General features: G+C 41.2%; 1 protein-coding gene across 1 annotated transcript in view; it reads right to left on the reverse strand.

The window, feature by feature from the left end:
- Positions 1-8361: 8361 nt before the first annotated feature.
- Positions 8362-14046, reverse strand: part of LOC135549341 (calcium-binding protein 8-like) — a 38457-nt gene continuing 32772 nt past the window's right edge. Inside the window, exon 5 of the mRNA XM_064979339.1 lies at positions 8362-8489. Coding sequence (XP_064835411.1) covers positions 8362-8489 — 128 coding nt within the window. The remainder of the gene's footprint in view (positions 8490-14046) is intronic.

The raw sequence follows: 14046 nt of genomic DNA on the forward strand, positions 1-14046 counted from the left end.
CACCATTGGACTCTGGAGCAGTAGAAACGCGTTCTCGAGTGATGAATCACGCTTCACTATCTGGCAGTCCGATGGACGAATCTGGGTTTGGCGAATGCCAGTTGAACGCTACCTGCACGAATGCATAGTGCCAACTGTAAAGTTTGGTGAAGGAGGAATAATGGTCAGGGGCTGTTTTTCATGGTTCGGGCTAGGTCCCTTAGTTCCAGTGAATGGAAATCTTAACGCTACAGCATACAATGACAGACGATTTGGGGAAGGCCCTTTCCTGTTTCAGCATGACAATGCCCCCATGCACAAAGCGAGGTCTGTAAAGAAATGGTTTATCGAGATTGGTGTGGAAGAACTTGACTGGCCTGCACAGAGCCCTGACCGCAACCACATTGAACACCTTTGGGATTAATTGGAACGCTGGGACCAACTCCATATTAATGCCAATGATTTTGGTATGATATGTTTGATGATAATTTTGATAATGTACTATAGAACTCAGTAACAAAGAAGTACTCAAGAGCATGACATAGAATTCAAGAACAGAACTCAAGAACATGACATTGTGTTTTTTGTGTGTGTTCCCCACCTTTGAGTGTGTCCAGTCGTAGCAGGTGTGTTTGTAGCGTTCGAGGACCTGTGTGTCAAAGGTGAAGGAGATGATGTGTGAGCAGTGTTCTGTCTGAACCTGTAGACACTGTTTCTCAGACTCACAGTTTCTCTCTATAAGCTCCACCACAGATGCAAGGATATGCTCTCGCATCTGGCAGGCCAGAAAAACACCAGCAGTGGTCAACTTAAATATTAATTATTGGGGTTGCCTTGGAAATGGTGGGAAGGTCCAAGAGCAAATGTTTTACATTATGTTTTTTAATCCTTAAGTGTAACATACTAAAAAAATCCCCATCAAAATATGTCAGTTTAGACCTCCCGAGTGGCGCAGCGGTCTAAGTCACTGCATCTCAGTACTTGAGGCGTCACTACAGACCCGGGTTTGATCCCAGGCTGTGTCACAGCCAGCCATGACCGGGAGACCTTTGAGGCGGCGCACAATTGCCCAGCAATTAATTTGTCAGTTTAAGCAAGAGATGTGTTTTTTTTGCATGGGCATCTGCCTATGTTGGCTGTCCGCAACTGCGGTGGAAGGTGGCCGAGCTACAGCGGTGTTTGTCAGACTATGAGACATCCCGAAAATCGGCCTTCTAACGAAAATGTCTAAACGGCTTACAAACTAATATCACCACCCTATTGACAGATGAGACTCTCACAAACACAATGTTGTCCTTTGTTTTGCTCTACGACCTCCACAAGAGTCACGGAACTCATAGAAATGAATGAAAGTAAGGAGGTAGTTTTGTGCCAACAAAAATAAGGGGTTCAATATGTATTTAAAAATATATACACTGCTCAAAAACATAAAGGGAACACTTAAACAACACAATGTAACTCCAAGTCAATCACACTTCTGTGAAATCAAACTGTCCACTTAGGAAGCAACACTGATTGACAATAAATTTCACATGCTGTTGTGCAAATGGAATAGACAACAGGTGGAAATTATAGGCATTTAGCAAGACACCCCCAATAAAGGAGTGGTTCTGCAGGTGGGGACCACAGACCACTTCTCAGTTCCTATGCTTCCTGGCTGATGTTTTGGTCACTTTTGAATGCTGGCGGTGCTTTCACTCGAGTGGTAGCCTGAGACGGAGTCTACAACCCACACAAGTGGCTCAGGTAGTGCAGCTCATCCAGGATGGCACATCAATGCGAGATGTGGCAAGAAGGTTTGCTGTGTCTGTCAGCGTAGTGTCCAGAGCATGGAGGTGTTACCAGGAGACAGGCCAGTACATCAGGAGACGTGGAGGAGGCCGTAGGAGGGCAACAACCCAACAGCAGGACCGCTACCTCCGCCTTTGTGGAAGGAGGAGCACTGCCAGAGCCCTGCAAAATGACCTCCAGCAGGCCACAAATGTGCATGTGTCTGCTCAAACGGTCAGAAACAGACTCCATGAGGTTGGTATGAGGGCCCGACGTCCACAGGTGGGGGTTGTGCTTACAGCCCAACACCATGCAGGACGTCTGGCATTTGCCAGAGATCACCAAGATTGGCAAATTCGCCACTGGCGAATCCAATTGAGCACATCTGGGACATCATGTCTCGCTCCATCCACCAACGCCACGTTGCACCACAGACTGTCCAGGAGTTGGCGGATGCTTTAGTCCAGGTCTGGGAGGAGATCCCTCAGGAGACCATCCGTCACCTCATCAGGAGCATGCCCAGGCATTGTAGGGAGGTCATACAGGCACGTGGAGGCCACACACACTACTGAGCCTCATTTTGACTTGTTTTAAGGACATTACATCAAAGTTAGATCAGCCTGTAGTGTGGTTTTCCACTTTAATTTTGAGTGTGACTCCAAATCCAGACCTCCATGGGTTGATAAATTTGATTTCCATTGATAATTTTTGTGTGATTTTGTTGTCAGCACATTCAACTATGTAAAGAAAAATTTATTTTATAAGAATATTTCATTCATTCAGATCTAGGATGTGTTATTTTAGTGTTCCCTTTATTTTTTTGAGCAGTGTATATATTTCCTGAGCTTTACTATACCGACAAAGATATAGGACAAGCACTGCAAAACCTAATTCCCTATGATTTGTTTTCTACTGTCTTTTTTGCCATTTGTGAATGTGTTATTCAACGCAGGTTTTTTTTTATTCCTCAAGTTGTCACTTTTAGAGGTTAACCTAGAGGTGTTTCTAAATTAGACATTCAAACTCCATTCAAGAATGACATGGGCAGACGTGAATATTTTGAACAGTTATATTTATATTGCATTGATCAATAAATCTCTCTTGTAACTAAGGTATTGTGTTTTGTCATGCATATGACAGTCTTAAAGGGAAATGTCAACATTTTCTACTTCATATTCATAATCTCCAGCCCCACCCCAACATATGTGAAAATGGTTTCTATGTTTTGTAATAAAAAAAAATTGAGGAAGATAAGTGTTTCCAATGACATCATCGGTGTGTATCATGTGATTTTAATCAAATTGGTTGATGATGTCAATGGAAACACTTATCTCCATCTTTCTTTTTTTGTAGATGTTGGGGTGGTGCTGGAGATAGAAATGTCTCTAAATAGCCTTTATAACATGTTTTGTCATGTGCACAAGAACAGTGAAATGCCTTACTTGCAAGCTCTTTCCCAACAATGCAGCAATCAATATCAGTAGTATTATAAAATATAGTAAAGTAGGACAAAAACACACAGGAAATAGAAATAAGAAGAACACAAGAAAGTAAGTAAGCTACTTTATATGCAGGGTCAGTTCCAGGGTCAGAGTCAATACCATATTTACAATGTGCAGGGATACTTGAGTGGTAGGCATAGATACAATGCATTCGGAAAGTATTCAGAACCCTTGACTTTTTCCACATTTTGTTACGTTACAGCCTTATTTAAGTATGCTCTCTCTAATTCTCTCTTTCTCGCTTTCTTTCTCTCTCTCGGAGGACCTGAGCTTTAGGACCATGCCTCAGGACTACCTGGCATGATGACTCCTTGCTGTCCTCAGTCCACCTGGCCGTGCTCCTGCTCCAGTTTCAACTGTTCTGCCAGCGGCTATGGAATCCTGACCTGTTCACCGGACGTGCTACCTGTCCCAGACCTATTGCTTGACCATGCTGGTCATTTATGAACATTTGAACATCTTGGCCATGTTCTGTTATAGAAGAGGACTGGCCACACCTCATAGCCTGGTTTCTTCCTAGGTTTTGGCCTTTCTAGGGAGTTTTTCCTAGCCAACGTGCTTCAACACCTGCATTGCTTGCTGTTGGGGGTTTTAGGCTGGGTTTCTGTACAGCACTTTGAGATATCAGCTGATGTATGAAGGGCTATATAAATTGATTTGATTTATTCTAAAACTGATTAAAATACAAACAATACCTGATAATGACAAAGCAAAAACTTTTTTTGAAATGTTTGTAAATGTATTAAAAATAGAACTGAAATATCACATTTACATAAGTATTCAGACTCTTTACTCAGTACTTTGTTGAAGCACCTTTGGCAGCGATTACAGCCTCGAGCCTTATGACGCTACAAGCCTTATATATATTTTTTTGCACTGACACTATGCACACTCACACACACTCACATACAATCATCATATATGCTGCTGCTACTCTGTTTATCATATATCCTGATGCTTAGACACCTGCATTGCTTGTTGTTTGGGGTTTTAGGCTGGGTTTCTGTATAGCACTTTGTGACATCTGCTGATGTAAAAAGGGCTTTTCAATACATTTGATTGACATACAGTGGGCAAAGGTTCACCTTCCAACAGGACAACGACCCTAAGCACACAGCCAAGACAACGCAGGAGTGGCTTCGGGACAGGTCTCTGAATGTCCTTGAGTGTCCCAGCCAGACCTCGGACTTGAACCCGATAGAACATCTCTGGGAAGTCCAGAGAGCTCCCCATCCAACCTGACAGAGCTTGAGAGGGGACAAACTCCTCATGCAGGTGTGCCAAGGTTGTAGCATCATACACAAGAAGACTCGAGGCTGTAATCGCTGCCAAAGGTGCTTCAACAAAGTACTGAGTAAAGGGTCTGAATACTTATGTAAATGTAATATTTCAGTGTTTTTTTTAATTTTTAAACCTGTTTATGCTTTGTCATTATGGGGTATTGTGTGTAAAACAACATTTAAATATCAATTTAATACATTTTAGAATAAGACTGTAACCTCACAGAAAAAGTCAAGGGGTCTGAAAACATTCCGAAGGCACTGTAGAAACTCAGTGATAGAAATCTCCTCAAGCAATAGACCTCTTTCGTTACATTCCCTTTACCAGGTCGGAAAAGATATGTCAGAAACATTTTCAGTAGTAAAACTATGACTAATCTAGACTAATCTAGATACACATTACGATTAGATGCTGATGTCAGGTGCCATAATGGCTTTATTATAAACTGATGGACCAATCGCATATAAATATGTTAAAATATCTGAGATATCTGAGATCTTTCTATTCATTGTGATAGAAAAGACAAAACTGATTCTTGATCAGCACTACTCTGAGCTGCTTGATACATATGTCCCCAGGGCTCATATCCACAAAGCATCTCAGAAAAAGGTCAAAGGAATCTTGTTAAAACCTGTTTTAACATATCAACAAAAACTCCAAGATCAGATTAGGGTTTACGATAATATTAATGGTCGATTTTGGGCACAAATTACAGTCCAGCTCCGCCCCTTTCAGATATGGGGTGTGCCTTTGGCGGTTAATTTTTTAATTTTAATTGGAGAAAAATCAGTATACATACAAGAAGTATACAAACAGACAATAATAACATATGCTAGGGGGTATAACAAATGACAGATTATACGAAGACCTTAAAAGATGCACACAAATTGATTGTTTTAACAACATTCTTATTAGAAGAATGTATAATGGTCTTAATGTATTGCCCGAATTCCTTATAGAAAACACAGAAGTGTGTTTTTTTATTAGTGAATTTACATTTATGAATATGAAATTTTGCAATTAGCACAATTAGATTTATAAGGTAAAATTGTTTTTCTTTATCTTTATTATGGTTAAGGAAGCCGAGCAGCACATTCTCCCATAAAAAACTAAAGTCATCAAGAATATTAACAATTTTAAATCTGTGAATATCTTTCCATAATTGTTTTACATGTAGACAATGCCAAAATAAATGTGAAACTGTTTCTGGATGTTCAACACAAAAAGTACAATCAATGTTAATGTATTTTTTAAAGTTTCTTCAGGTAATGATTCGCAGGGTAATACCAATGGATCATTCTGAAAGAGACCTCTTTGACCTTGTTAATTGTGTGGTAATAATCAGACTTTTTTCCAACAGATATTAGTGACCAATGTATTCCAGTAACTTGTGACATAAGGGCCTTTGGCGGTTCATCGATGTGTCATTCTGGTCATGCGTGACACGACTGACGAAGTTACTTCATTAGCTAAGCCTTCCACTATTGGACGGAAGCTGTAGAGATCGATAAGAAATGTCACTTCTCTGTAGCCAAATATTTTATTCATCATTTTGTTTTTAAGTATTAAATGACCTGGTATGATGGTGCATTGATCAGTTATACAGTTTAAAGCCGTTATTTCTGTATTTTTGCCCAAAGTCGACCTTTAATCTGAGCCGGGAGTAAAATCAACTCAGCTGGTAATCACGACAGTTTGAGGTACCGCAAAGGAAAGATAGTGATGACGCTCATTGACATTGTTGCAAATGATGGGGAATAATTAACCGGGATGAGGCATCTCCAGCTGTGAACTCTATAGCACGTCACTCCCACTTAGCAACTCTAAATCGCTTTGGCACAGTAGGAATCTTGCCGATAACGTTGCATACAATGTTTGGGCATCTTTTTTTAAGAATGTGATATTGTGCTCCAAAGGGATAACATGAAGTAGCATGATGTAGGTAATTAAATAATAAAAAAAAAATATATATATATTGTTAGCCTAGTGCCCTCAAACTCAACTCTGGACTTCAAAGCCAGTTCCACTGCTTTTATTCATTGTTCCCCACTAATCAGGGACTGATGTAGACCTGGCACACTAAGTGGGTAAAATTCATTATCAGGTAGAACAGAAAACTAGTTGGCTCCAGACCTTGTAGGGATAGAGTTGAATACCCCTGTCATAAGTATTTAGGCATATCATGTTAAATAGGCCAAGATACTGGCAAGAGATACTGTTGCATGTAGGTCCAGATTTTTTATGGATTGATCGTATATAAATTAAATATCAAAACGTTTCTTTAACAACTCCAAAGCAATTGCATGTGGTGCAGGAACTACTGACTCGCTGCATTTTCTCTTTTCAAGGCACCTGCTGGTCCCTCAACTGGTTAGGACAGCTCATGAGGTCTCCTAAATATCTGTCAACGAGGTGGGACTCTAATGACGAAAGAGGCTTCATGCATAGCTTTTATTTTCACCCATAAGAGCAGGAGTAAAATGTATCTTCTTAGCACTACTCAGACGCTTTGTGAGTCTTATGGCCAGCAGTTTAAATGACATGAATCCGCTAGGTGGTAATGGTTCACCACTCCTACTCTGAGATGCTTCATGAATATTGGCCCTGGATTGGTACAGTAGGTGTAAAGAAAAAGCTCCACCAAGCCTTCAGGTCAGATAGGTGTTGGAGTTTCCACCATATGCTTTCAACCATCTAGTCCTATCAGATTTGTGAAGGGGAGTGAACGAGGGCAAAAGTGGAAAAACCCAAAAGCCTCCTGGAATGAAAAGCAATCTTAATCGGGCCTGGTCAAAGACATTTTAGACCACAACTGTATTATCCGTGGTTCGAATTCCAAGCATTTGGGTGAAGTTCTCTCCATAGCCACCAGGCAGCAACCTTGACCAAGCATAGACAGTCTAGCACACACTCACAGCACACTGTACTATGGACACTTAGAATGACACGACATATGGTAAATACTTCACATACATACAGTGCCTTTGAATATCCACAGAGTCACATCGCAGTGTACACAGACAGACAGACAGACAAATAGACAGACAACTATATTGTAAGAACATTGCGAGGGAGTGAATGTCAGGTGTACCTGTAGAAGGTCGACTATTTTACTGAAGACTATGTTAGTCAGCAGAGCTAAAGCCTTGGTGTTTGCTCTGGGAGCCAACACAAGTCTGTCCTTAAGTTGCAAACCACCTCTGTCACAGTGTAAAAATAAATGTGTAGAATGTCCACAGGTGAGTGACTGAGTAGATATACAATCTAAATATAAGATAGTAATCATTTTTAAAAATGAACATGTTTATATACAGTTTAAAACATTAAACAGTAGTACAGTATCAGTATCCTCAGATATTGCCTTCTTGAAATAATATGAACTCCAGAACCAAAAGTTCAGAAATGGCTCAAAGCACCTGCTGCATTGAATAGATTGCTGTTGATTAGAAAATCTTTTAAAGGGGAGATTAGAAAAGCAATCTTAATTTAAACGGCTGGCCTTCTCTGATACAGAAATGAAAGGAATAATCCCCACAAAATATAAAACGATTGCTTTGCATCCCTTCCAGTCTATCTATGTTAATCAAGTCCTCCTAGTGACTTGAAAAAAATGGCTTTTCGTTTTACTTTGTTGTTCATCAGGCCTTGCACCCTCTTGTCTGTTTACGGTATAAATCAAAACAAACTTTATTTAAAAGAACATATAGTTGTCCTTCACAGATGTGTTTGGGTTCTGGCTGCTCTGTCTTACTTTTTTATTTTACTGCAGAGAGAGGAAGTGAGGTTGTAATACTGTTCCGCCCACTCCCCAGGCTCACATTGTGATTGGCTACTCCATGCCATTCCGCAGCATCTGATTGGCCGCGATGAGCATGACGCTGATAATGAAGGCCATGGCAAAGGCACAGATCAGACTCTTCCTCACGCACGTCTGTCTGTTCTTCTTCTTAGGATGGACTGAACGAAAGAGGAGGCAGGAGAGGACAGAAGAGGAGAGGACAGAAGAGAAAAAAAGAGAAGAAATAATTATAAGAAAAGTCGCTTACTACATCGGAGGATAATGTGCCTCCCCTCGCCTAACATCACAATCTAATCAAATAAAGTTTCTATCATTTTTGGGACCTTAAGCAAGATTTGGTTGTACACCTCGTGGACAAAACATGTTAGTGGCCTGTCTCTTGGCTGCGGACAGAGAAATGTGCAGCTTTACTTAAAGTCCTGCAATTCTACATCTTTTTCCATGGGGCTTAGATAAAATGTTGCAGTTTAAAGCAATTATTCTGCAATGATACATATTTTACCATGGCATGGAGAGAAAATATTGCAGTTTTAAAGCAAATTTCCTGAAGTTCTACACATTTGGCTACACATTTAGCCATAGGAATGCTAATTTCTTGCAATTCTACACATTTTGCCATGACTTATGCCATGTTCATATGATATCTGAGTGAGAGTGACTAACAAAATCAATGGAGGTCAGGGCCCCTGGGCACTTGCCTTGCGTGCCAGGTCAATAATCCAGCCATGACTGCTACAAGGTTTAGAAAGCTGGCTAGACTAACTTACCCAGCAATCTATAAAATATTAGCTGACATTGGTTAATTGAGTGACTGTCTTAACAAAAGGGAAACTGCTAATGCACTACCATATTTCAAAATTGCACGTTGTGTATTGTACTATCCTAATTAACAGTACGTCGAGACTGATTTTTGCTTATGTCTAGAAATGGTACTTGACGAGACGATGTTGACGAGCAAATCAACTGCCTTTGCCCTTTGTTCTATTGCCGAACATGCAGTCTCGAGAGAACAAACTGGATGAGCGCCGTTCGAGGCTGTCCTTTCAACGGGAACTGAAAACTAGAATATTCTGTTTCTCAGAGTCGTGGCTGAAAGAGGACATGGATAATATACATCTCGCTGGTTATTTAATCCGGACGGCAGACTTGGTAAGGCGAAGGGAGGAGGTTGTGTCTGTTAACAACAGCTGGTGCACGATCTCTAATGTTAAGGAAGTCTCTAGTTTTTGCTCGCTTGAGTTAGAATAGCTCATAATAAGCTGCAGACCATGCCATTTACCAGGAGAGTGTTCGTCTATATTTTCGTAGCTGTCTATTTACCACCACAATCTGATGCTGGTACAAAGACCACACTCAACGAGCTGTATAGGGCTATAAGCAAACAAGGAAATGTACATCCAGAGGCGTTATTTCTCGTGGCTGGTGATTTTAATGCAGGGAAATGGAAATCCGTTTTACCTCAATTTTAACACCTGTGCAACTAGAGGTGACAAAACTCTAGATCACCTTTACTCCCCACATAGAAACTTATACAAGGCCCTCCCTCACCCTCCCTTTGGCAAATCAGACCATAACTCTATCCTCCTGATTAGAAGCAAAAACTTAAACAGGAAGTGCCAGTGACACACTCAATACAGTAATGGTCCGATGAAGTGGATGCTAAGCTACAGGACAGACAGATGCTAAGCTACAGGATATGTTCTCAACGTCAATAGTAAAGAGGCGACTCCGGGATGCTGGCCTTCTAGGCAGAGTTGCAAAGAAAAAGCCAATAGAAGGCATATTTCCTTTTGCAATTGTTAGCACAGCTGAAAACTGTTGTCCAGATTAAAGAAGCAATACAACTGGCTATCTTTAGACTAGTTGAGTATCTGGAGTATCTGTATTTGTGGGTTCGATTACATGCTCAAAATTGCCAGAAACAAAGAACTTACTCCTGAAACCCACTGTTCCTAGGCCGTCATTGAAAATAAGAATTTGTTCTTAACTGACTTGCCTAGTTAAATGAAGGTAAAATATTTATGATGTCCATCTGGTTTGATATCTATTTGCCATATATTTCAAACTGTGCTCTTTCAAAAAAGTTCTTAACCTATATACGTTTTACAGGCACAGTATGTTTTACATTACTTATCTTGTTATTAGTCCCAACCTTCAGCTCCATTCAACCCCTCCCATCTATCTCTTTATTTTTGTTTTTTATTTCACCTTTATTAAACCAGGTAGGCTAGTTGAGAACAAGTTCTCATTTGCAACTGTGACCTGGCCAAGATAAAGAATAGCAGTTTGACACATACACCAACGCAGAGTTACACATGGAATAAACAAAACATACAGTAGAAAAAAATCAAATAAAACGTCTATATACAGTGAGTGCAAATGAGGTAAGATAAGAGAGTTAAGGCAATAAATAGGCCATGGTGGCGAAGTAATTACAATATAGCAATTAAACACTGGAATGGTAGAGGTGCAGAAGATGAATGTGCAAGTAGAGATACCCCATAGAGACTGCTAGATGTCCGGACAACAGGCCCTCCGATTTGACACACTGAACTCTATCTGAGAAGTAGTTTAGATGACCTGGAGGCAGGTGAGTATACAACAGGCCCTCCGATTTGACACACTGAACTCTATCTGAGAAGTAGTCGGTGAACCAGGCAAGGCAATAATTTGAGAAACCAAGGCTATTGAGTCTGCCAATAAGAATGTGGTGATTGACAGAGTCGACAGCCTTGGCCAGGTCGATGAATATGGCTGCACAGTATTGTCTTTTATCGATGGCGGTTTTGATATCGTTTAGGACCTTGAGCGTGGCTGAGGTGCACTCATGACCAGCTCTGAAACCAGATTGTATAGCGGAGAAGGTACGGTGGGATTCGAAATGGTCGGTAATCTGTTTGTTAACTTGGCTTTCAAAGACCTTAGAAAGGCAGGGTAGGATAGATATAGGTCTGTAGCAGTTTGGGTCTGGAGTATCTCCAAAGGGGGAGACACTTAACACCATACATATTGGATTTCTATTTGCCATATATTTTTCAACCTCGCTGTGATGTTTCACAAAAGTTCTGATCATATCACCTCCACCCATTTTTTTTAACCTTTATTTTACTAGGCAAGTCAGTTAAGAACAAATTCTTATTTTCAATGACGGCCTAGGAACAGTGGGTTAACTGCCTGTTCAGGGGCAGAACGACAGATTTGTACCTTGTCAGCTCGGGGATTCGAACTTGCAACCTTTCGGTTACTAGTTCAACGCTCTAACCACTAGGCTACCCTGCCGCCTCAGTTTGCGTACCACCCCAATAGGTCCACAGACGATGCAATTGCTATAACACTGCACACTGCCTTATCCCACCTGGACAAGAGGAATAGCTATGTAAGAATTCTGTTCATTGGTTACAGTTCATCGTTCAACACCACAGTACCTTCCAAGTGCATCATTAAGCTTGAGGCCCTGGGTCTCAACCCCGCCATTTGCAATTGGGTCGTGGACATCCTGACTGGCCGCCCCCAGGTGGTGAAGGTAGGAAACAACATCTCCACTTCGCTGATCCTCAACACTGGGGCCCCACAATGGTGCGTGCTCAGCCCCCTCCTGTACTCCTTGTTCACCCATGACTGTGTGGCCATGCACGCCTCCAACTCAATCCTCAAGTTTGCAGACGACACAACAGTAGTTGGCTTGATTACAAACAACGACGAGACAGCATATAGGGAGGAGGTGAGGGCACTCGGAGTGTGGTGTCAGGAAAACAACCTCTCACTCAATGTTAACAAAACAAAGGAGATGATCGTGGACTTCAGGTAACCCCCTTATCCATATCGACGGGACAGTAGTGGAGAAGGTGGAAAGTTTTAAGTTCCTTGGCGTACACATCACGGACAAACTGAAATGGTCCACCCACACAGACAGTGTGGTGAAGAAGGCGCAACAGCACGTCTTCAACCTCTGGAGGCTGAAGAATTTTGGCTTGTCACCTAAAACCCTCACAAACTCTTCCTGTCAGGCTGCATCACCGCCTGGTACGGCAACTGCACCGCCCATAACCGTAGGGCTCTCCAGAGGGTGGTACTGTCTGCACAACGCATCACTGGGGGAAAACTACCTGCCCTCCAGGACACCTACAGCACCTGATGTCACAGGAAGACCAAAAAGTTAATCAAGGACAAAAATCTCCCGAGGCACTGCCTGTTCACCTCGCTACCATCCAGAAGGCGATGTCAGAACAGGTGCATCAAAGCTGGGACCGAGAGACGGAAAAATAGCTTATATTTCAAGGTCATCAGACTGTTAAACAACCATCACTAACACAGTGAGGCTACTGCCTACATACGGACTTGAAATCATTGGTCTCTTTAATAAATGGATCACTAGTCACTTTAACAATGTTTACATATCTTTCATTACTCATCTCATATGTATATATTGTATTTTGTACCATCTATTGCATCTTGCCTATGCCCCTCGGTCATTGCTCATCCATATATTTATATGTATGTATTGTTATTCCATTCCTTTACTTAGATAGTGCCTTATTAGGTAGTTGTTGTGGACTTGTTAGATTACTTGTTAGATGTTGCTGCACTGTCGGAACTAGAAGCACAAGCATTTCGCTACACTCACAATAACATTTGCTAACCACGTGTGTGTGACCAATACAATTTGATCCTTTCTATTCTCATTGTTCCTACAGATTGTAAATTGAAAATATATTTTTTTTTGCTAAAAGTATTATTATATTATTGATTTATTGACTACGACTTTTCAGCCCCCAAGCCATATGACTGCTAAACAAGACAGCTATAAATCTAATCAAATGGCTACCCTCACTACCTGCATTGACACTTTTTTGCACTAATTATCTTGCACTGACTCTATGCATTCACACTGGACTCACACACACACACTCATACATACTTACACTGACATCCCAACACACACATCTACTTTTTGTTGCACTTACTCTCCTTCACTGACTCTATGCACACACTGAAATCTGCCCACACATACTTATGACACCCCAACACACAAACACATACACACACACTACATACGCACACTCATACACTTTCACACTCACCACATACAATGCTGTTTCTCTCTTATCTATCCTGTTGCCTAGTCACTTTAGCCCTACCTATATGTACCACAGGAGGTTGGTAGCACCTTAATTGGGAAGGATGGGCTCGTGGTAATGGCTGCAGTGGAATAGGTGGAATGGTATCAAATACATCCTATGTGTTTGATGCCATTCCATTCGCACTGTTCCAGCCATTATTATGAGCTGTCCTCCCCTCAGCAGCCTCCACTGATATGTACACTGCCTTCAGAAAGTATTCATAGCCCTTGACTTATTTCACATTTGTTGTGTTACAACCTGAATTCAAAATGGCTTAAAAACATTTGTTTCTCAAAATACCCCATGATGACAAAGTGAAAAAATGTTTTTATCTCATTGACATAAGTATTCACACCCCTGAGTCAATACGCGTGAAAATAAATTTGGCAGCGATTACAGCTGTGAGTCATTCTGGCTAAGAGCTTTGCACACCTGGATTGTACAATATTTGCACATTATTCTTCTAAAAATTCTTCAACCTCTGTCAAGTTGGTTGTTGATCATTGCTAGACTGCCATTTTCATAAGCAACTCCAGTCTAGATTTGGCTTTGTGTTTTAGGTTATTGTCCTGCTGAATGGTGAATTGAATCTATC

Source organism: Oncorhynchus masou, chromosome 12 (assembly GCF_036934945.1).
Source record: "Oncorhynchus masou masou isolate Uvic2021 chromosome 12, UVic_Omas_1.1, whole genome shotgun sequence".
Taxonomy (NCBI): domain Eukaryota; kingdom Metazoa; phylum Chordata; class Actinopteri; order Salmoniformes; family Salmonidae; genus Oncorhynchus; species Oncorhynchus masou.